The sequence below is a fragment of the Cylas formicarius genome, unplaced genomic scaffold, assembly GCF_029955315.1.
Source record: "Cylas formicarius isolate icCylForm1 unplaced genomic scaffold, icCylForm1.1 PGA_scaffold_4__25_contigs__length_36172078, whole genome shotgun sequence".
Taxonomy (NCBI): domain Eukaryota; kingdom Metazoa; phylum Arthropoda; class Insecta; order Coleoptera; family Brentidae; genus Cylas; species Cylas formicarius.
The window spans coordinates 9,911,078-9,931,909 of NW_026844334.1; the positions used below are offsets into that span (position 1 = coordinate 9,911,078).

Sequence of the window (20,832 nt, forward strand, 5' to 3'; positions counted from 1 at the left end):
ATAATACTTTTCCAATTATTCTTTATTTTTTGAGCCCCTTGGATCACCTGCAGATTCCTTTCGCAAATAATGAAGATCATCAGAATCTGTAATTGTTGCAGATGATTCTGAAAGAATGTATCTGGTTTTTTTATTTTCATCTCGTGTGGGTGGATTGGAATCAATTCCGTATCTCAGTAATATCTCTGACATGCAGCTGCAGTCATCCTTCATGGGACAAGTATCTGATATTTTGATATTATTTTCTATTGTTGTTAGTGAGTGTAATATTTCCCCAGCTATTGCCTCAGTCGAGTTGTCAGCTGTCATTCCTCTAATTTTTCTTTCTAAATTGTCTACCAGATTATTAATTGCAGATCTAAGAATGTTGTTATCAGATGCCAATTTGTGTATATAGTCCTTTAATTCAATTATTTCATAAGATGCATCCTTAATTTTTTGCTGAAGGACGCCTATGAGCTTCTCTTTTTCAAACAGTTGCTTTTTAAGATCCAGAACAACCTTACAAGGGTTAATTTCAACTCCTTCTAGTTGATCAGTATCTTTTCGGTATTTACTTATCTGTTCAGCCAGCATCACTTTAATTTCTTTGTATTCTTTTTTTAAGTTATTATACTCCTCTCTGCTGATCTGTGATTGTTTAGAACAAGATTCGCATTGTTTTTTTAACTTCCTAATCTCTTGCATTTTCTCATCAAACCCTCTTTCTAGTCTGTTGTACTTCTGCGCTAATTCAGACAGTTCTTTTTCATTTTCTAACCGTTCTTTGATAAGTGCCACACATTCTTCCTTGCATCTTTGCCTTTCACTGATCTTATCTTGCAGTTCATGTTGGACTTTTTCATTTTCAATGGATTTTCTAGCATATTCTTCTTTCAAGGTAGTATGAATTTCTTTCAGTTGACTAAACTGCTGAACTACTGCTGATTCTCTTCGGTCGTTCTCGCGTAATTCGTCTTTCAGCTGTTTCATCTCAATTTCCAAGTTTGAGATTTCCTGCCTGTGCCTTGCTTCTGCCTGCTTCATATTTAAAATGCATTTATTGAGTTCTTGTTGTGTTACCGCGTTCTTAAAAACAACGTCATCATAGTTCTGCTTTAGTTTGCTATGATTCTCTCTTAGTTGTTGGAGCTCACTCAAATTTATTGTATCTCTTTTGTGTTTTTGTTGCAGGTCTTGAATTTGCATCTCCAATTCCAAAGAATGTTTCCTATTTTGTTTTTCGCTGTCATGCGCATTCTCCTGAAGTTCATATAAGTTTTGTTTCAAATTGTCATTTTCTAACTGGAGCTCTTGAGTTTTTCTCGCGTATTGGGTTTTAATTTTTTCCAATTCGTTTCTGAGAGTAAAGTTTTCCTCTTTTAAGGTGCTCGTCGCGGTAGTCTGTATCGACAAACTTTGTTTCAAATGTTCTTGAAGCGTTTCATTGCTCTTCAGTAATTTCTCGTTGGAATTTCTCAACAGTTCATTTTCTTCCGCTATATTTTTAACGTTCTTTTCGAATTCCCTCATGTTTTCATTAAAATCGTCGATATTTTTCTCCAATTCCACGATCAGACATTGTTTCGTGATATTTTCCTTATTTAACCTTTCAAGTTCTGTACAAACATCTCCGCATTTGCACCCTTCCAGTTTTTTTTCGTATTCTAAACATTTGCTTTTATGAGCGTCCCTTTCGTCTTCCAACTCTTTTATTTTGATAGAGAACTTTTCGCTTTCTTCGATCGCATTTTTCCGAATCTTGTTCAATTCGTGGACCACGCTTTGAATTTTATCTGTTTTCTCGTCGTGCTCTTTTAAAAGAATCTCTATTTGATTTTGAAATTGCAGCACCATATTTTGTAACTTATCAACTTCATTTTTGTTTTCCCATTTTATTTTATCAATTTGAGATTTCAGCTCATCATTCTCATTTTGCAGTGTATCTATTTCCGTTACTTGATCCCTTATTGACTTACGAAGCGTCGTAGCATCATTGCTTTGCATTTTGCAGTCCTCATTAAGTTTAGTACATTCGCAAACGAAAACATCAGGATCTTGTTTTAATTCTTGTAAGTCGCTTTCCATTGGTTTGTCATTTTCAGTTTCCAGTATTTCCGTTTCCGGTATTAATTCAAGTATTGTTTCTGTGTGAGTGATCATGGATACCTTTGATTGTAATTTATCTCTGTATTGGTCATTTTGTTTGGAGCTTTCTTTCAACTCGTTTTTCAACTGAGCAATTGTTTCTAGATTGTTTTTGTTTTCTGCTGTTATTATTTCCAACGTTTCGGATAATAGATTATTATTTTCCACCAGGTCACTTATTTGCTCGTTCATTTTACACTTGCATTCGTTAAAAGTGATTTCATTGTCTGTAATTTCGGATTTTAATTCTTTCACTTGTTCAAGTAAGTTTTTATCCGTACATTTCAATATTAACTCGTTTTCTTTGAATTTGTCATCCTTATGGACGTCTTGTTGAATGCAGCTACATTTTTCTAGTTCTTTGAGAATTTTCGTTAATAAATCTTTGGGACAACATTCTTGGATATCGTTCATATGCTTTACCTCCAACTAAAAACTAAATATTGATATAAGAAAAATCGTTAAGCACTTTGCAGTTTCACCTTTCCAGCGATTTCTTGTAAAGTGGTGTTATCTTGCACGGCGACGCAATGTTTAAAACGAAGGTTCTCAAAGTCATCGAAAAGATTTTTGTAGTTATTTTCGGATTTTTTAAGTTGGTCTTGTAAAAGCTGTATGATTATGTCTCTACCCGTTAGGCTCTGTTGTATATCGTTGATTTTTCGTATGTAAGTTTTGCAGGCCAGGCAGGCTCGATCATCTATTTTCCACAAATCCTTAAAGGTAATTATTTAAGTAAGCGAATGTCAATATCATTTGCATATATAGAGTCGATTTACTTTTGTTTCACTTAAATTTTGATTATCTGTATTCATTTTCTTATGGTCTTGCAAATTAGCTGAACTCCGAGCAAATTTAAGGGCTGCATAATTTTTAAAAGGCAGAATAAATCCTGAATTGTTGACAAAATATATAATAAATTAAATTTGTCACATTTCATGACGGTTATTTTTGTCTGTCTATCAACGTTTGTCGCGGTGGTGTGACATCTTAATTTATAGTAAACCCCCGGTATGTAGAACTATGGTACTTTGTGTTTTATAAACTGGATTGCGCTGTAAGTGTAGCAACGATAGTTTAAGCTGACTAGGATTATCGATCAACTATATAATAAAAATGTAGTCTTAGGTGTACGACACATGCTGTGAAAGCACGGTTTTGTATCGAGATTTTTTTTTCGCCAAACACCCAAAACAACATTTTTTTTTCTTTTTACAACTATTGACGAAAAATGCTAGCTTCATTTGGCTATTTTACAATAAAAAGATTTTTAAGTTTAAGTTCTATTGGTCTAGATTGTTAGAACGATTCTGCTATTTGACGACAATAGTTCAACTTTTAAATAATTAAAAAAAACTTTAGGATTTGCATTTTAACGATCGAAATTAAAATACTTATAACATAAGGTAATAAACAATTAAAAAAAAGTATTTCAATATAACATTAATCAGCCCTTCTTCTTTTTTTGAGGTTGGCGCTGCTACTAGGCAATTTGCCAGCACTATTTTGAACTGCCCCAGATAATCGAGAATGTTCTCCTGGGGAAGTTTACTTTTCCGACTTCTGTTTCTATTATTATATTATTATTATTATTATATTTCTATTATTATATTATTATATTATTAAAGCTGCTAAGGAGATAGAATCAGTTAGTAGGCAGGTTCAGAGCTCACAAAAAGCACAGACATACAGGCAAGACTGTCACATCTAAAAAAAAAAGGACAAACAAATTCCAGCACTATGGAACTTGGGACGGGCGTTCCTGGCCTAGGATGGACCATGAGACCAGGCTCGTCAGATCTGAGACAAAACAACAGAATCAAATACATACAATTCAAAATTCCTTAGTATTGTTACTAGGGAAAAGCTGTCCGACCTCGACTCCTAACTTAAAGTTTTATCCTATTATAATCTAAAAAGCATATGACCATTTGTATGATCTCCGCACTCGGGGAGCTTAACATATTTTCAACACAAAGTGGTAAGTTAAGTCCGAAATTTCTAAAGTTTACGTATAAATCCACACCCGGGACCTTTGTTATAGGGCACTCGAAAAATATATGATTAAGGTTCTCAACCCCACCGCACTTGCAGAAAGGTGAGTACCTAACCCCTATCCGGGCCAGGTGTTCCCCCACCGCGCAGTGTCCAGTTCTCATTCTAATTATAGTAGTTATATGGCGTCTGTCTATGTAGGTAAGCTCAGCCCTAAATCCTAAATATACAAGCATTGTTGAGAAATTAGTCTCTGAAAAAACAAAAATTAGTACCATTGACGTGTTTTGGTTAGTTCAGTTCCTTCAAACGTTAAATATCAGAATAATTGCAAAAACAGAAGTTTTGTAAAAAGTATTGTTAAATGGTAAAAATACATGCAGAATTTGCATCTTGAATACCGTGATTAATTAAGATAAATAAATACCTCTCCATCTGTTTTTCATCTCACCGAGTGATCCAGCCCATATGGTTACTAGCAGAACGCAATAAAGAAGAGGATTTAGGTTAGTTACTTTTTCACGTTTAATTAAAACGAATTTTAAAATATTAATTGTTACAGAACCGTCTTGTTTAACATATTCATTTAAAATGCAACATGATGATGTGAGTTGTGTAAATGTAATAAATGGCCCATCATTTCTGTAAATAATATATTTTAGGTAGTGTGGAGCATCATAAACAAAACGTTCTGTTCCTACAAAGTGAAGTTAGTATGAAAATTGAGTTACATAGGGCTGTTTTATCACTTTCTTTAATTGCAGCACGAAAACCCAGAAACTTTGCAAGAATGAATACAATCTCACAGGTTTGTGTAATCGATCTTCATGTCCTCTAGCTAACAGTCAGTATGCCACCGTTCGAGAACAAAATGGTATTATATATCTCTATATGAAAACGGCTGAACGTTCGGCTTTTCCTAATAAGTTATGGGAGAAAGTAAAGCTCTCCAGGAATTTTGAAAAAGCAATACACCAAATTAACGAGAACTTGCTGTACTGGCCTGGATTTATTAAATCAAAATGTAAACAGAGGTTTGTGAAGATCACTCAGTATTTAATAAGGATGCGAAAACTGAAACTACGAAGGCAGAAACTGTTGGTGCCCATTCAAAAGAACATTGAGAGACGTGAAAAAAGAAGAGAAGAAAAAGCTCTTATTGCTGCTAGAATTGAAAAGGGAGTTGAGAAAACTCTTCTGGATAGGCTCAAAGAGGGAGTGGTAAATGTTTAAGGTAGTTTTTATGGGTAAATGGTGATGATTGATTTATAAATTTGCAGTATCAGGATCTTTATAATATACCACAGACAGCCTTCCAAGAAGCAGAAAGGGAGGATGAAGTGGAGGAGGAATTAGAATTTGAAAGGGAAACAGAAGGGGATACACAATTTATTGCAGCTGATTCTGATGATGAAAGTGATCTGGTAAGTTTTTGACAGTCCCATTTTTCTCATAGATAAGGTTGTTTTTGCAGGATAGTGACAGTGGGCAATTAGAACATGCAACTCTTGATAGTAGCTTTGAATCTTCTGATGGCTCCGATATTGAGGTAAATTACTACAACTTCAATTTGAATATTAAGTATTAGCTGAACCTTTATTTTAGGACATTTCATTACCTTCACCATCAAAGAAAAAGGCAAAACTGAAAAAGAATAACAGTAAAAAGTCGGATCAGGATTCTAAGAAAAGACCTAGGATTGAAATAGAGTATGAAATTGAAACCAATGTTAAAGAAAAGTTACAGGGATATTAAGCATTTAATTTTTTTTTGTATTATTTTGGTTTTGTCCCTAATAAACCAAGTTTTTTAAAATTAAACTCCACTATTTAATAAAAGTCATTAAAAGCCCATAAAGTAAAGTTTATTCCCAGGATGAAAATCCAAATAAAAACAAAAGTTTTATAAACTATTTTATTAAGAATAATACATAATAAACAGTTTATTTCTTAGTAGCAGCAGCTTCATCTTCGCGCTGATAGTTCTGTAGAACCTCCTGCTTCTTGGTAGCAATGCGCTCTTCTCTCCTTTCCCTGGCTTGTTTAACCTTCTGCCTCCGTGCATTCGCCTGATCTTGCAACATCTTGGTGCGAGCCTTCTCTGCCTTTTTCTTGTGGATGTACTCCATGAGTACCCTCTTGTTTTTGAATACGTTACCCTTAGCTTTCATGTACAATGAATGGTACAGGTGCCTGTCAATTTTCTTGGCTTCACGATATTTTTTCAACAATCTTCTCAAGACACGCATACGCTGAATCCATAACTCCTGCAAAAAAAGGATTTAAACGAAAGCGCCGGATTTATTTACTTATTCCAGTACCTTTTGTGGCATACGGGCATTAGCAGTACCTTTCCTCTTACCAAAGCCGCAATGTCTTCCCTTTCTGCGCGCTTCGGTGTTTTTGCGAACCCGGGCACGAGAGTGAACAGCTACAGGTTTCTTAATAATCAAACCATCCTTAATCAACTTGCGAATATTTTGTCCTGCAAGCAAACCAGTAAGTTTCCTAGTACCGATTCTGAATTACTAGATTTACTCGAATTAGTGTTGGCAATTTCATTTATTTCGTTTGGATCCAGCCACACCTTTTTCTTTCCACATCGCATAACAGAGGCTGCAAGCCTCTTCTGGAGCTTTAAAGAACTGCAACATTAATAAAAACACAAGCTTTCCATTGGGTATACAATGTGGTGCAATCAAAACAAATTATAGAGTTCGCTACCAAATTTAATTTGCTTATTATTTTTACGACTATCAACGAACTCAAATATAGCATTTTATGAAAGATGTATTTGCAGTGGAGAAATAAAAGCCACAAACCTCATTTTCTGATGCACTCCGCAACGTGCTCAGCAGAAAGAAGGATTGTACTTTAATTGACAGTTTGACAATGATGCCAACCAGCGTTTTGGTAAGGTGAAAATATGTTAGCCACCAAATTATTTATTCTGTCCTTGATTTAAAATATGGTGTTTGGTTCTTATAATGAATGGAAAAATAAACTTGCTCAAAGTGAATGTAAACTGTTTGATTCTGCGAATTTATGCGTTAGATGTCCAGAGAACGCGCAAGGTTTTTAAAGAATACCTTTCTTTATATATTCGCAATATCGGCAACCCTGTGCGGATCCTTTGTGGTAAGGTAAATATGTCAAGTCAGGCTGATTGTCAAATTATCTTTCAGATTTAATAAAATTTCAGGCTTTTTTCCCAAATTTCCATGAATGGCAAACAAATTAAATAAAGAAAAACGTCGTTACGAGCAACAACCACGGTTTCTTGTTGAATATAACGGAAATCCACACGTTTAGTGTACTATTCTTGTACCTGTCAGCCTGCTTGTTTCTAACAAATCTCGCAGAAGATGAATGTGGACAACGACTCTTCCAGCGGAGGCGGCGCGTTCGACATTGAGCAGTCCCTTCTGCAACAGTTCAGCTGCATGGGTACCACTGACAAAGATGAGCTGGTCCAGCAGTTGCAGAAATTATTGGGGAGTCCTACACATCTTAACTACTCTACTGCTGCATTCTTTTTAGACATGAATAATTGGTAAGGATGCAACAGGCCATTGACACTAGCAGCTCTTTGTTTCACTGTACATTACAATTTGATAAAAGGAACAAGCTACAAACAAAGAAACATCAAACTAAACTGTAGGTGTGTTGTGAAATGTCGTTAATTATAGGAACCTGCAAGCTGCAATCTGCTCTTACCTAGATATTGAATCTCCCAACCAGCTACCTTCATTGTCATTAATATCGGATCCAGTGGCCACTGAAACTGGGAGTATTGAGCCCAATACAAAGTATATTAGTTCACTAATTTGCAATTAGGCCCTTTTAAATATTTATCTTTATAGATTCCAGAAGTTCTGGTATATATGTAATAGTGGATCAGAACCATGGCCAGTTGGTTGTTATGTTCAGTGTTCTGATGGTGATAGCTTTGGAGGCGGGAGAATTCCCTTGCCTTGCCTGGCACCAGGGCAAGCTACCTATTTGAAGATTGAAATGACCAGTCCGCCTGTGCCAGGTATTTATCAAAGCAAATGGAGAGCCTGCACCCTCAATGGTTCTTATTTTGGAGGTTTGCATTACAGTGTGTGGCTGTTTTAATGTCACTTATTTACACATGAATTTCAGATCCTATGTGGGCGATTTTGACAGTTGTTGAACAGGGGACTATTGAATTAACTGAGCAGCTGTCTCATTTTAGTGAGCTTGGTGCGATACCTCCCTTGCCATCTCAAGTTCTCAACCCATTTGTGCCCCACAGATCTCATCTTGACAGTAATCGGGTTAGTAATGATAAATTAGAACTAGGGAAATTATTAAATAAGCCTTTTCCAAAATGGTGATTCAAAAATAATCAAAAGTGTATATTTATTGTAGGAATCGGCACCTCCCGAAGATAACGAGTCGCAGATGTGCTAGTAAAGTGCCATTCGAAGAATGTTTTTAAGACTGCGATTTGAGTGCGCCTGCGAAAATGATTTTTGGTTTTTCTTTTTATTAATAAATGACACTTAACAGTTGGTTTATTTGTTTGAGAAAGCAATTAAAAAAAATATATTTCTAGTTATACTCTTATTTGGTAATTTGTGTTCTGATATTGCCCAATTGACCTATAGCAATTTTTATATAGGGTTAGAAACTGTTACAAAATATGTTTATATGAGTATGAACGTTGGGTATGCCTTGGGTATGCGATACTTGGGTTCATTGTAATAATATATTTTTAAATAAAACAGTTTAGGGTTTTGAGTTGTTTTATTTAGCCCAAATTTTCAATTTTGGTTAGTTTAAAAAACTGATGCACAGTAAAAAAGACCATTAGTTAAGTCATAGGATGAATACACCTAGAAAGGTATACAGTACAATTTATTTTCTGTACCCTTGTATGTGCCACGGTGAAATTTGGCAGGCATCTATATAATTAAAACTTGTAATTTTTGACATAAAAACAATATCTCAAAATGACAGCAGAACAAAGGTGTTTTCCGTTCTGTTCTCATACGAATTTTGAAAACATTGCAAAAAAATTAATAAATCCATTTTTAATGACAATTCAATTTAATAAAAATAATAATAATTATTATTGAAAAGTTGTGTGTGAATACATCATTCGAGAGTGTCAGGTCATGTTAGATTACTTTCACTTGTCAATGTCAAAATATTTATTCAATTGTTTTTTTAAGTCTTTGGAGTTTTCCAGTTTTTTTTTGTGGCAGATCCAATAAAACTTTCATGTTTTGATATGTAATAATGATTTTAAATACTATAACTTCTGTAACAGTATTTCAGTAACAGTGAATAATTTATATTTGATATATGATTTGATATATGGTAAACGATTTTCACAGAATTTCAGTTGCTATTAACAATTCGAAGAAGAAAGACAACTTTTGAGAATAACTGCTCTACAATTTCGAAAAAAAAAAATGCATGAATTAAAAGTTATAGACCCAGAGTTCCTTCTATCGAAGTGGAGGTTAAGGCCAGTTAATCTACTTTTCAGAAAATCATCCAAACTAATTAAGCTAGATAAGCGCAGATAAGAAATATTAATCCAGTACGCAACGGCTGCTATATCCTAGTTTTCAGTCTTTCGAGTTTTCCAGTTTTTTTTTTGGATTATGTAGAGGGTAGGAAATATAACACATAAAGGTATACTCAGTTAAATCGGTGTTAATTAACTAATACTTTGCACCTAACGCTGTTCATTACCTCTTAAAATAAAAACTGTTTTCTGCCATTAAATATTGTTACATTTGTTGAATCAAATTGATAAGAAACTCATTTTTTAAATAATCAATCAAATCGAATCTTAAGGATCGATTTGCTCCGGAAAAAAATTGATTATTTCGCAACATATTGACTTATTTGTCTCTGGGTCTTAAATTGGGTTTCAGATTTATTTTGATTATTAATAATTATGAGTGATAAGCAATATCAAACTCATTAAACTTTAGAAACTTTAGAATTAATTTCTAAAAGTAAAATCTATAAAAACATTTAGAACGAGTGATCGGTCATGCTCTGGAAAGATTATTTTAGATTCATTTGAAACTAAATGCGATATCACAAATTTGGTGGAGTGGACACTTAGGAAACGTGTCGTTTTGAAAAATCTGATTACGCTGTTATCAGAAAAGACGTAAATGGGAAAAATTGGTTTAAATTGTAGACCCAAAAAATTGATAACATTTTATTGTGGTGGTTGTCGTAATGATGGGACTTTTGGGGGCAGGGTTGCTGTTGGCCGCAATCTCATATGCGGTAAGCATTCAATTTTTTTATGCAGTCATTTTGATTGGCACGTTGTATAGTCGCCCCCCAATTATAAGCAAGTTATAAATGACTGAGAAACTCTAATGAACTCCTAAACAATAATTTCTCATTGTTGAATGTTAGAGGGTCGTAGTTAAAAAAAATTGTTTGTGTTTCATTTAAGTTGAAGAGAATGTATCCTTCTGAAATCTGCATTGAATCAAATTCTGTTCTAGGTTTCTTTGCGGACTTTAAATTCCAAGTAATATTGCAGTACCAAATGTCCATATTGTCAAAATTGCATTCCTTTCTTATAAATCTGCGACTTTAACTAAAACAGTTGGTGCCAAGTCGAAGTTTGGGGAAAACCTCTTAGCGGAAGCTTTAGTTTTGTACTTTACTAAATATATGAGCTTATATATTAATTAATTATCTGATGGTTGGTGTTTCAAGATTTAGACCATGCAGAACTTGTTATGAAGAATGAATTGTTTGCGTAAAATTAAGAATAAAAAGATTTCCTATATAGGACCGACTTGTATAATGGAAAAATTCTTGCTGGAGTTATGCAGAGAAACGTTATTAAGATGTTATTCTTTTTCAACAATTCCTTTCTGCTTTGAATCACAAACTGGGGGTTGGAGTCAAAAAAGTTTATTACTTAAATTGAACTGAGGTGGCTTTTACTTGATGAAAATCCATTTATCAAAATAAATAAGAACTAAAAGTTCAGATTTTCACGAAGTTATATATTATGACATGACAATTGTTTCGACAACACATAAAGACACGGTGTTGTCGAAACAATTGTCATGTCATAATATATAATTTCGTGAAGATCTGAACTTTTAGTTCTTATTTATTTTTATTACTTAAGCAGATACTTATTTTAATGTAATCGCTTGGTAGGAGTGCCAGTTAGTTGTCGATCTTCCGAATGGAAAAATTGAAGGGTTCCAACAAACCACGTATACGAAAAAAGTATACAATGCTTACCAAGGTATTCCTTTTGCTCAACCTCCCGTTGGAAATCTTCGTTTCCAGGTATGTATTATGTTTACTGCTGTCGAAAACTAATTGCTACTAACAAAATACTTGTCCTGTTTCATAAAACTCTTAAATGAATTAAAATGCAATTTTGATATGGGTTGGATAAATATTAGAGCTAATCAAACAGCACTCTTGGTAACATATTTTTATTTTACAGGACAATGAATTGTTTATCTGTTGTTTGCGTTTAAGAATTGCCCTAAAAATGTAATTCTGTGCTAGCTCCGTATTGTATAATACAAAATTTTGCTAGGCTCCCCAGCCAGCGAAAAATTGGTCCGGAACGCTAGAGACCAAAGCTTACAGTGATTACTGTTACAATATGGATTCGGATGCACCTGAAGAAAATGAAGATTGTTTATATTTGAACGTTTTCACTCCCATCCTTAACGCTGTGAGTATAAAATGCCCGAAAAACATTGCACATAGAAAATACAAAGCAATACTATACCATTATAAAGTACCTGTCAAGAAGATATCACGACCACTTACCATCTGTCAAACTTTAAATTATACCCGTTCTAGTCGCACTGACTCCAGAACAAGGTTCATCTGAGAGATGTTGTGGACTTTGTGTTGTGGTTTTGTGACAATTCTGATAGAGAAACTTTGAGTGAAATCTCGATTAATACATGTTTTAGAAATCGGTCTTTAACAAAAATTTTTAAGAAAATATACATAGAAAAGATAGATACTTTCAATTAAAATGCAAACTTTTCAAAATCCGTAGGTGATAACCTGCACGACTTCAAATTTGAACTTTTTTCGAACGCGAACCCCGATCGTCTCATCTTGGGCTTAAATATATGCTTAAAATAGAAGGATACGTGTTTATAATTTAGGATCAAAATACGACCAAGTTGCCGGTAGTGTTCAGCATTTATGGAGGAGGATTCAGAAACGGAAAGGCAGGAATTTCACCACGATACTGGATCGACAATGACATAGTGCTGGTTTCGCACAACTATCGGATAGCAGCATTTGGGTTCCTCGCTACCGGAGATACAGTCGTTCCGGGAAATGCCGGCCTCAAAGACCAAAACCTTGCCCTGCAGTGGACCTACGACAATATCCATCTCTTCGGCGGTGACCGTGATCGGATCACTATCATGGGCCAAAGCGCTGGAGGAGCATCCGTCGGCTATCATCTTTTGAGCCCCAAATCTAGAGGTATTTAATAATTTTTGTGTCGTTTGTTTCTCGCGCAAATAAAATTTGAAGTTTGTCGGGTACCCTTCGTTCAAAATATTATTTAATAATAATTTTTTCATAAATTTTGAAATATCCTCGGAAACAACTTTTTTAATTGCTTTTGGAGTCTTCACGCTCTATTTCAAATTCAAATGTGGATGTCGAATGTCATTCAAATAATTGACACATTCCAATATTAAATGAGTTATTTACAAATCTTCTGGAAGAGGAATCCAGAGCATTTGTAAAAAGTATACAGCCCCTTGTGCTAATGTGCCCAAATTGTTAGCAAACAACATGTTTGGGTTATCAGCTCTTATCATAAAAGACCATCATTCTTCATTGTTCAATTCTTAATGTTTCAATTATTCTATTTATCATTTCTAAGTCCATTTCTCTTAGATTTAGCTCTATTAGAAGCGATTTTTTAGAAACAGCATTAGATTTTTTTTTATTTTCCTATTTGTTTCAAAATTAAGAAATGTTATTCATCATTAACTTCATTCATTATGGGATAAAATAGACTAGTAAATATTTTGTAAGACAATAATATTCCAGTAGTTTATTTTATTGTACTGTCAGCTTTCTGGAGATTAGAAGAGTTGTCAGATTTATGAAAAAATCGATAATGCAATTATAGCAAAAATCGTTTCCAAAAAATAACTAAATAACTAAAAGTCTCTATTAAGAAATATACGAAAATTGCTATGGCTGCATTTTATAGGTATTTTATAATGACGATGTAAAATTACAAGTTCCTAAAATATTAATAATTAACATAAAACATTAATGTGGTGTTTAGGTCTTTTCCGGGCAGGCATAGCTGAAAGCGGCTCGCCATTGAACACCTGGACCTATCTAGAAGATCCATTGGACTACGCCTTTGAATTAGCTCAAACTATAAATAGCTCGATCCCGTCGGATCTAACTAGCGCCCAGCTCTTGGATTTCTTACAAAGCGTGGACGCCAAAGCCATCGACAATGCTCAGGCCATCATTAAAACACGAGTAAGCATGTTATTTTTTACTAAAGCAACAGAATTTTACACGTACTATTTTTATAATTTTATAAAATCACATAAAAATTAATCTAAATATAAGAAAAAAATAGTTTTCTACCAAAAAACGCATATTTGCTTCTAGATGATTGTATCGGGTGTCTCAAATAAATGTAGCGGATGTCCACTGATTTCTTCTTATCTCATAAGGTCATAGAAAATAGATAAGTGTGTTTAACACAAAATTGGAAAAAATTTAAAAACAGATTATTCAACATTTCATTGTGTTACACCTATTTGATGATATTTTTCAAAAATTCAATCCATAAATACTTTATAAAAAAGCAAATATCAAAGAGAAAATATATCTTGTTATTGTATATTATTAAAAAGTTGTCAGGACGTACCAAAATACTTGATAAGTTTATGTACTTATGCAATCAATATTAAATACAAATACAAAATACAAAAATATTACAGTGTACAGCTATTTGTTGAAGTTTTAGCATTATGCCAAATGTACACACAGATTACTGTCCATAATGCAAGATAGTAATTGTTAAATTACCTAATATGAAATTTTGTTGGAAATAATACAAATATAAAAATAAATTTCCAACAAATGAAAAGCTTTATGAGTGTAAGCTTATTAATGATTCGCCATAAAATGTGTTATAGTAAAAATGCATTTCACAAGTTCTGCCGGCGACTGACGAGACGCTGCCACTCGAATAAGACGTTTATTTTTTATGCTAACGCCACGCCACGTTGGGGTAAATATCAGTTTTGAGAAAGGTTGGGTTAGAGCTTTTTCAATTTTATATAACCAATAACAAAGTATTGCAGTTATTTTTAGAGTATTTGGAAATAATAAATAACCACTAAATAAATTATTACCTAAAGAAAGCAGATTATGAATAAGAGAAATTACTAATCAACTGAATTCAACTAATATTTGGATATAAAACTTTTAAATGGAAGGAGAATTTGACAAAAATAATAGAATTGTGGCTTATAGCCATCGATATAAAAAGATAAATTACTTCTGATTATATATTTTTTTATTTCTAAGATCGGCATGATATTTAATTTTTCTTAAGATCTTATTGGGTGAAAACAAGTTTTTAAATTCTTCTCCCATGCTCATATTTAATGTCCATTTGCAACTTTTTTTGATGTGAACTTCAAAAGTGCCCGTACTATCAATATAGGCCCGACCTCCTACATATCTAGTAGCTAGGAGCATCACCGGAAAAGTTTCCGACAAAAAAGTCACTTGGGGCTAGATCTGGGAAGTAAGGCGGATGATCAAGCAGTTCAAACCGAAATTCGTGGATTTTCGTCACCGCTGTGGTATAATACAGCGCGTTGTCTTGCCGAAATAGGATTTTTTTGTAAATGTGTCAGTTTTTTTGCAATTTCTGTCCTAAGGTTATCAAGTAATGATGCGTAGTGTGTTCCTGTAATGGTTTTTCCTTTTTGAAAGTAATCGGTTAAGATGACTTCATGGCTATCCCAAAAAACAGTTTTTTATTTTTTTCGGAGTCAGTTCCTCCTTCGCAGTCCACTGTTGTGATTGTATTTTTAATTCGGGCTTATAATGGTGTATCCAAGTTTCATCTACAGCAATTAGTTGGCGCCAAAACTCGAATTTATTGCGCCTAAGCTGCTCTAACAGGTCTAAAGGCGGCACCCAACGCGCGGACAGCTTTCTTGGGTCTAGATCTAGATCTAGATGTAAAAGATGACAAACATTTTCTTCGAACATTTTCGTAACTTCTGTTATCTCTCATTTGGTAGTTTAATTTGATGCAATATTATCGTCACTAGTTTTGGACGTCCCGAACGTCCATCATCTCCCAACTGCCCAAAATATCACTGTGGAAAATGACGGTACAGAGTCACACTCTGTACTCACTTTTTTTCATTTTCACGAAAACATTCACATCAACTCACTCAAACGACTCTCAAAAATCACGCGTCCAAAATGGTCGAATCTTTGGTAACCAAAACTAAGCAACTGCTGCCGCCATCTTTAGGGCAAAGTCGGGAACTTTTTAAGCGACCCTCGTAATTGGTTCCTTCATTGATCACCACTTTCAGCCTGTGATATTCACCGAGCCGGAACACGACGGGGCTTTCATCACAAAACCGATGTACGAGTCGTTCGAAAGTGGAGATTATACCAAAGTTCCCCTCATTCTTGGCGTCAACTCCGAGGAAAGAATAACCATCATTTCAGACCTGGACAGCGTTGCCAAATCGGCGGCGCAACGCGACGCCGATCCTTCGAAAGTGTTGCCGGATACTTACCACTTGAAGAGCGGAGTGGATAAGAACGAAGCTGCCGACATCATTTACAAGGCTTACGCGGGAGACGCAAAACTGGCGGACCATTTGGGCAAATATGTCAAGGTAATGTTTGAATCGCGGCAGGATCACTAGTTTTATACGCTGCATATTTTTAGTGGGAGAGCGACAACAGATTCACGAGAGGCGTGATCAAGCAGGGTCTTTTGATGTCCAATTACAGCCCCGTTTACTTTTATCAATTTTCCTACGATGGCGTCATCGGAGGATTCAATCTTACCATAGCTGGTAAGCGATCGTTTTTTTTTCGTTGTTCTCGATGAGTCCGACCATGACATTGTATCTAGCAGACGTTTTTGGTTAATTGGAAATTGGTTAATTTGATATTAAATGATCAAGTATAAAATCTTGATAATAAAAACAATTAACAAGACAGGTGATGACAAGAGATGCTTCAATTTCTATACAACAGTATAAAAAAATCTAAAAATTTATAACAAAATCAGTAGAAGAAAAATAAGATAAAAAAAGAGACAAGAGGCTGTGCACAAATTAAGTACTTGTGATACAGATTTTTTTTCTAAACTTAAAATTTAAAACTTTTTAAAATTTGTTGGTTTTTGTGTTTTTGTCTAGTAAGTTATTAGGAAAGGGCAAGCTTTTTATTACTTTTTGTGGCATTTAACCATCACCACCAACCTATTTATAATGTTATATATAATAATTATAATTATTTATTAAAGAGTATTTAATAAAAAAAAATGACTATGAAGTTAGACTCGCAAGTGAAGTTTTTTATAAAGATATGGGAGCACTTAAACACTTTGACGTCGTATACCGAAGAGTTTCGCATTTTATATACTTTTTTTTTTATCCACACAATCGAGAAAGGGGCCATAAACGTTTTCGCAATAACCAAAGTGAGAAAATATTAACGAACCACATACTAACTCCCTTGTATTTTGGTTAAGAATGTAGTGATGTGGATAAAGAGATCTAAGCACTGAATAACCTTTTCTTGGGCAACTTTTTACATGCTTACTAAAATTTATTGTGATATCTGATCATTCCAAAGGAATATTAAGCCCATGCAGCTCTAGCTTTAAATCATTGGTAATATTTTTGGCACAGAATAAGTTTTATGGGATTCAAGTTCGGAGAAAGATCAATGGATATTACATAAATTTTAGCAAATCATTTTGTTAAGGACAGCTGAATGTTATCAGCACAGTGATGATAACTACAATGGCTCAACGATTGACATACCACAAGCAATTTTTATATTAAAAATTTTAAAGAACAAAAGGCCCAACCCCTTTCACTGATCAATGCCTTCAATACTTTTTAAAGATGTTAACTATTTATTTCAACCACTATTCTCTCACGTCTGTACGTGAGAAATGATATTACTCTATTTACAAAACTTTTGGATTCCTGCTGTGTCGGTTGTTGTTGAATCGAACTTGCTGACGTTTCGACAATCATCCTGTTGGCTTCTTCAGATGTTAACTGAAACTGGCTCACATTCTACTCTGTACTTGCGTATATATTGTTTGAGTGGGCGGAGCTAAAGGAAGGGTGTGAACATTGTCTCGGATGACTGATTCCCATATTGGCAACTGAGTCGCGGTTAAGATTGTTTGGTCGCTTATAGATTTCTATGGATTCTCTCTATGGAAGAATTGATCACATCCAAGAATTTTAGTTTTATCGAATAAGATTTTACTTCCGGTTTAGTGATTGTGTTCAGCAACTATCGATGAGTTTATTTGCCTTAGTCTTAATATTTTTCGTCCAGTCTCTCCAATGTATTCTTTGCCGGTATCTCTAGCGGAATTTTGTCTTTGACGGATCGAAGATCGAAGAGATTTTTGGATAAGTGGTAAATCTGGTTATGAGTTTATATTACTTAAGAAAGGAGGACAACAGTGGCAAGTGCGGAGTCGCTTTCGATTCTTTTTGAAGCGTATTTTTATATCTTTAATGTGGAAATAATATGTAAGATGTTTTAAGAGATAATTTATGACTCTGTAAATAAGAGAGTTGATAACCGATGATTTTTAGGCCAGATGGTGTTGTGACAATGCAATAAGGTCCGTGTGTGTATGTTTTCTTTAAACATAAACGTATGTTAGAGTTTAAATGGCTGATAAAATCTAGTACGGATTCTTGACCATAACCAGATAACAAAAATATCAACGTAGCATTTTCATAATTTTGGTTTTAGATGGAAGGTGTCGAGAATTTTCTTCTGAAATATATTTGCGATGACTGGTCATAATGGGGAAACCATAGATGTTCCCGAAGCTTGTTCAAAATTTTGACCGTTATAAGGAAAATATGTTCCAGACAAGCATTTTTCAAATAAGATGAGAAAGTTTGATTTCAGATTCCCGGATTTTAATATATCTGTTGAGACAATATATGTTGAGACATTCAGGAATAGGGTATTTATTAACTAATGTAATCATGAGTTTTCTGTGTAAATGGTTTTAATATAGAAGCTAGATATTTTTCTAAAGAATATGTTGGTTTATCCTGGTTCTGATAGAGAACAAGTTTTAATAACAGATTTAAGGTCGCCTTCCATAGATGATGTAGGATCTTTTTTTTAAGTTGGCGATATGATCCATCTGTAAGAATATCTTGAATAGTCCCATGATATTTATTTGTGTTCATGCCCATCGTAGCATTTCCTGTATCTGCTTGTAGAATTACGATGTCGGGATTAGATGTTAGAGCTTTTAGAGCGATGCCTTCAGGCTTTGGAATATTTGGGGAATTTTGCAGTTTCAAATCCAATATCATTAGCTGCTTGAGATGGCAGTTTGTTTCCTCTTGATTTCCTCTTTTGGGAAAATACGTGGGGCAATGACGAAGTTGGAGCCTTTTGCAAGAACTGATTTTTCCGTGTCAGAAAGTTGGTGCTATTCTACATTTACCACAGTTGAGAAGAGTTTGATGGTTTCACTAATGTTGACTTTTGAAAGGGTATCGAACTTGGATGGGGACAAGATAGAAGCAATTTCAAGATGTAGATGTTGATTTGGTCTACTTCTTTACGAGTATGATGAATTCTTTCTCGAAGTAAAGCAAAACTAGATTTACAAAAATTTTTATAAGTGGATGAGGTTTTTTATATTTACATATTTATATTTATATATTTTAAGATAATTAGAGACAACGCTAACGGTCTGTTCAACGCAACAAAAAGGTCAGCGTACAGAGTAATCATAACAGTTTCAGTCGGTGATCTTCCAGTTTTCTGCTTCGTTTTGTTTTGTTTGTTTGTAAATAGTGTTACAGTTTCTTTGGAAATTAAATGATTTTAATAGTAAACAAGGAATATGTTTTCGATATTACAAGGCCATAGACTCGCTTCTTAATATTGCGTAAAAGATCACATTTAAAAAGTCTCAGCTCTGTCGTAACCGTCAACAATCGGCGGCTTCCTCAGAGCCAGGTTTTGTCGCGCAAAAATCGTTGGGGACAGATCATTCCAAGAAATATCGCATGGTTTGATTTTGTCTCAATTTCAGAGGCGGACAGAGTTAGCCACGGCGAGGAGCAGAATTATCTGTCCACCCCAGGGGCAGTTGGAGATCTAGATTCCGGCGACGCTCTAACCCACAACAGGATGATCCAGATGTGGACCGACTTCATAAAAAAATTGTACTTGATTTGATTTTCAGTATGTCGTTCATCATTTTGATATTGTTTTATCGATAGGAACCCCACTCCGGCAAAATTAGAACTCCTGCAGAACCTCATCTGGCCTCAGGTAGCTCCAGACTCCTACCAATATCTGAACATTAACGACACGCTCAAGATAGAAAACACCCCGAAGGCTGAGCAATTCCTGGCATGGCAGAACCTCTTCGACACTTACATGCAAAGACCGTTCACGACGTATTGAGGCGGACATTGTTATTTTGTTGTAATTTTCGATAACTCTCAATAAAAATACAACATCGCCTCTATTTTATTATTTATTATTGATGATCATCAATCAAGCCGACGTCTACCAACAATTTTAATATAATATATAAACGAAATTGCTTCTACCTGGCTCGGTGCTTTTATCCATTATTGACGAGCAGTGCGACGCCAGCTCAAATCATGAGTAAAAGCAAAACTTCCTTGCCTAGGGACATGAAATTCTTCAAATCACTCAAATCGATTCTATCCATCCTAAATTTCTACGAAATGGATGGTGGTGGATTATGTGCTCACACGCACTCGGTTCTCAGTAAATTTGTCATCGCCGTAGAGATAGGTGGGTTGATTACTTGGCTCAAGCTGGGAGTATTGCAAAACAATCGATCATCCATCGCCATACAAGTGGTTTACGCGGCCATGGCTTACGTGATGATGGTGGCTAGTATCTCATTCAAGATAATCGTGGCGTTTTACAAGAAATCGAGGTACAGACGATTGGTGGTCGCCCTGGCGGAGACGGAAACGTTGCTGATTCGTCGATTTAAGAAATATCCCGCCTACGAGAGTTTAAAATTGATTTTGTGGTGCTTGCCTTTGGTGGTCGTTTTCACAACGCGACTCTTATTCCAGTATTTTAACGCTGACAAAACTCCAATCAGGAACATACTGCAAGACGTTTGCCTCTTCTACTATTGGTTTCAGATTATGATATTCAGCGTCCACTTGCTCATGGAGCTATGGCTCGTTCGAAACATGCTTCGGCTGTGTAACAAACATTTTTTCCAATTCGAGCCTTTCCAAAAATGTACCGAAGGGCTAGTGCTGGGTTATAGCACGATCGCATTCGAATATCACAAAATTTATCAAACTCTTTCCGACATTTTCGTGGATATTGGTGACGTTTTCGGAACGCAGGTATTTTTAGTGATAGTTTCTTCTTATGCTGGAGC

General features: G+C 34.9%; 5 protein-coding genes across 10 annotated transcripts; 3 read left to right on the top strand and 2 right to left on the bottom strand.

Annotated features, from left to right (window-relative positions):
• Positions 1-11: 11 nt before the first annotated feature.
• LOC132700372 (uncharacterized) lies at positions 12-4,201 on the bottom strand. Of its 3 annotated transcripts, none has more exons than XM_060667637.1 (4): positions 4,140-4,201; positions 2,907-3,182; positions 2,610-2,843; positions 12-2,556 (listed from the first exon to the last, which is right to left on the bottom strand). In XM_060667637.1, exons 2-4 carry the CDS (start codon positions 2,940-2,942, stop codon positions 16-18), a joined length of 2,811 nt encoding a protein of 936 aa, XP_060523620.1. In that variant the 5' UTR covers positions 2,943-3,182; positions 4,140-4,201; the 3' UTR covers positions 12-15. The 3 variants fall into 3 exon arrangements, with proteins under 3 accessions (XP_060523620.1, XP_060523619.1, XP_060523621.1); XM_060667636.1 differs by lacking the exon at positions 4,140-4,201 and adding an exon at positions 3,959-4,096; XM_060667638.1 differs by lacking the exon at positions 4,140-4,201 and having other exon boundaries at positions 12-2,563; positions 2,610-3,663.
• Positions 4,179-5,991, top strand: LOC132700373 (protein MAK16 homolog). Of its 2 annotated transcripts, XM_060667640.1 has the most exons (8): positions 4,179-4,323; positions 4,586-4,628; positions 4,685-4,728; positions 4,785-4,831; positions 4,887-5,343; positions 5,403-5,546; positions 5,597-5,671; positions 5,728-5,991. In XM_060667640.1, the coding sequence occupies exons 3-8, from the start codon at positions 4,714-4,716 to the stop codon at positions 5,875-5,877; spliced, it is 888 nt and encodes a 295-aa protein (XP_060523623.1). In that variant the 5' UTR covers positions 4,179-4,323; positions 4,586-4,628; positions 4,685-4,713; the 3' UTR covers positions 5,878-5,991. The 2 variants fall into 2 exon arrangements, with proteins under 2 accessions (XP_060523623.1, XP_060523622.1); XM_060667639.1 differs by lacking the exon at positions 4,179-4,323 and having other exon boundaries at positions 4,490-4,628.
• A 30-nt stretch (positions 5,992-6,021) lies between these two features.
• Positions 6,022-7,068, bottom strand: LOC132700376 (large ribosomal subunit protein eL19). The gene is made up of 4 exons (XM_060667644.1): positions 6,944-7,068; positions 6,660-6,766; positions 6,443-6,606; positions 6,022-6,388 (listed from the first exon to the last, which is right to left on the bottom strand). The coding sequence occupies exons 1-4, from the start codon at positions 6,946-6,948 to the stop codon at positions 6,065-6,067; spliced, it is 600 nt and encodes a 199-aa protein (XP_060523627.1). The 5' UTR covers positions 6,949-7,068; the 3' UTR covers positions 6,022-6,064.
• A 57-nt stretch (positions 7,069-7,125) lies between these two features.
• On the top strand, positions 7,126-8,714 carry LOC132700374 (protein ILRUN). 3 transcript variants are annotated; one of them, XM_060667642.1, is made up of 6 exons: positions 7,126-7,264; positions 7,324-7,674; positions 7,811-7,930; positions 7,985-8,211; positions 8,268-8,422; positions 8,517-8,714. In XM_060667642.1, exons 2-6 carry the CDS (start codon positions 7,487-7,489, stop codon positions 8,556-8,558), a joined length of 732 nt encoding a protein of 243 aa, XP_060523625.1. In that variant the 5' UTR covers positions 7,126-7,264; positions 7,324-7,486; the 3' UTR covers positions 8,559-8,714. The 3 variants fall into 3 exon arrangements, with proteins under 3 accessions (XP_060523625.1, XP_060523626.1, XP_060523624.1); XM_060667643.1 differs by having other exon boundaries at positions 7,143-7,259; XM_060667641.1 differs by lacking the exon at positions 7,126-7,264 and having other exon boundaries at positions 7,278-7,674.
• Positions 8,715-10,297: 1,583 nt separating this feature from the next.
• LOC132700787 (juvenile hormone esterase-like) lies at positions 10,298-19,913 on the top strand. Its single transcript, XM_060668321.1, has 9 exons — positions 10,298-10,403; positions 11,304-11,438; positions 11,698-11,838; positions 12,287-12,614; positions 13,438-13,643; positions 15,737-16,048; positions 16,102-16,231; positions 19,483-19,615; positions 19,673-19,913. The coding sequence occupies exons 1-9, from the start codon at positions 10,353-10,355 to the stop codon at positions 19,857-19,859; spliced, it is 1,623 nt and encodes a 540-aa protein (XP_060524304.1). The 5' UTR covers positions 10,298-10,352; the 3' UTR covers positions 19,860-19,913.
• Positions 19,914-20,832: the final 919 nt, after the last annotated feature.

What these genes read in the sequence shown, in the direction of transcription:
- LOC132700372 (XM_060667637.1), bottom strand. Translation starts at nt 2,942, where the DNA reads ATGAATACAGATAATCAAAATTTAAGTGAAACAAAA. An exon ending in AAAATTTAAGTGAAACAAAA is followed by an intron (nt 2,844 to 2,906) that starts GTAAATCGACTC and finishes ATTACCTTTAAG; the next exon opens with GATTTGTGGAAAATAGATGA. An exon ending in TACAAGAAATCGCTGGAAAG is followed by an intron (nt 2,557 to 2,609) that starts GTGAAACTGCAA and finishes TTTAGTTTTTAG; the next exon opens with TTGGAGGTAAAGCATATGAA.
- LOC132700373 (XM_060667640.1), top strand. An exon ending in TTCTGTTCCTACAAAGTGAA is followed by an intron (nt 4,832 to 4,886) that starts GTTAGTATGAAA and finishes CTTTAATTGCAG; the next exon opens with CACGAAAACCCAGAAACTTT. An exon ending in CTGATGATGAAAGTGATCTG is followed by an intron (nt 5,547 to 5,596) that starts GTAAGTTTTTGA and finishes TTGTTTTTGCAG; the next exon opens with GATAGTGACAGTGGGCAATT.
- LOC132700376 (XM_060667644.1), bottom strand. An exon ending in AATTGCCAACACTAATTCGA is followed by an intron (nt 6,607 to 6,659) that starts GTAAATCTAGTA and finishes GTTTGCTTGCAG; the next exon opens with GACAAAATATTCGCAAGTTG. An exon ending in ATGCCCGTATGCCACAAAAG is followed by an intron (nt 6,389 to 6,442) that starts GTACTGGAATAA and finishes CTTTTTTTGCAG; the next exon opens with GAGTTATGGATTCAGCGTAT.
- LOC132700374 (XM_060667642.1), top strand. Translation starts at nt 7,487, where the DNA reads ATGAATGTGGACAACGACTCTTCCAGCGGAGGCGGCGCGTTCGACATT. An exon ending in AGTATTGAGCCCAATACAAA is followed by an intron (nt 7,931 to 7,984) that starts GTATATTAGTTC and finishes TTATCTTTATAG; the next exon opens with ATTCCAGAAGTTCTGGTATA. An exon ending in CAATGGTTCTTATTTTGGAG is followed by an intron (nt 8,212 to 8,267) that starts GTTTGCATTACA and finishes CATGAATTTCAG; the next exon opens with ATCCTATGTGGGCGATTTTG.
- LOC132700787 (XM_060668321.1), top strand. Translation starts at nt 10,353, where the DNA reads ATGATGGGACTTTTGGGGGCAGGGTTGCTGTTGGCCGCAATCTCATAT. An exon ending in TCACTCCCATCCTTAACGCT is followed by an intron (nt 11,839 to 12,286) that starts GTGAGTATAAAA and finishes TTTATAATTTAG; the next exon opens with GATCAAAATACGACCAAGTT. An exon ending in TTTGAGCCCCAAATCTAGAG is followed by an intron (nt 12,615 to 13,437) that starts GTATTTAATAAT and finishes TGTGGTGTTTAG; the next exon opens with GTCTTTTCCGGGCAGGCATA.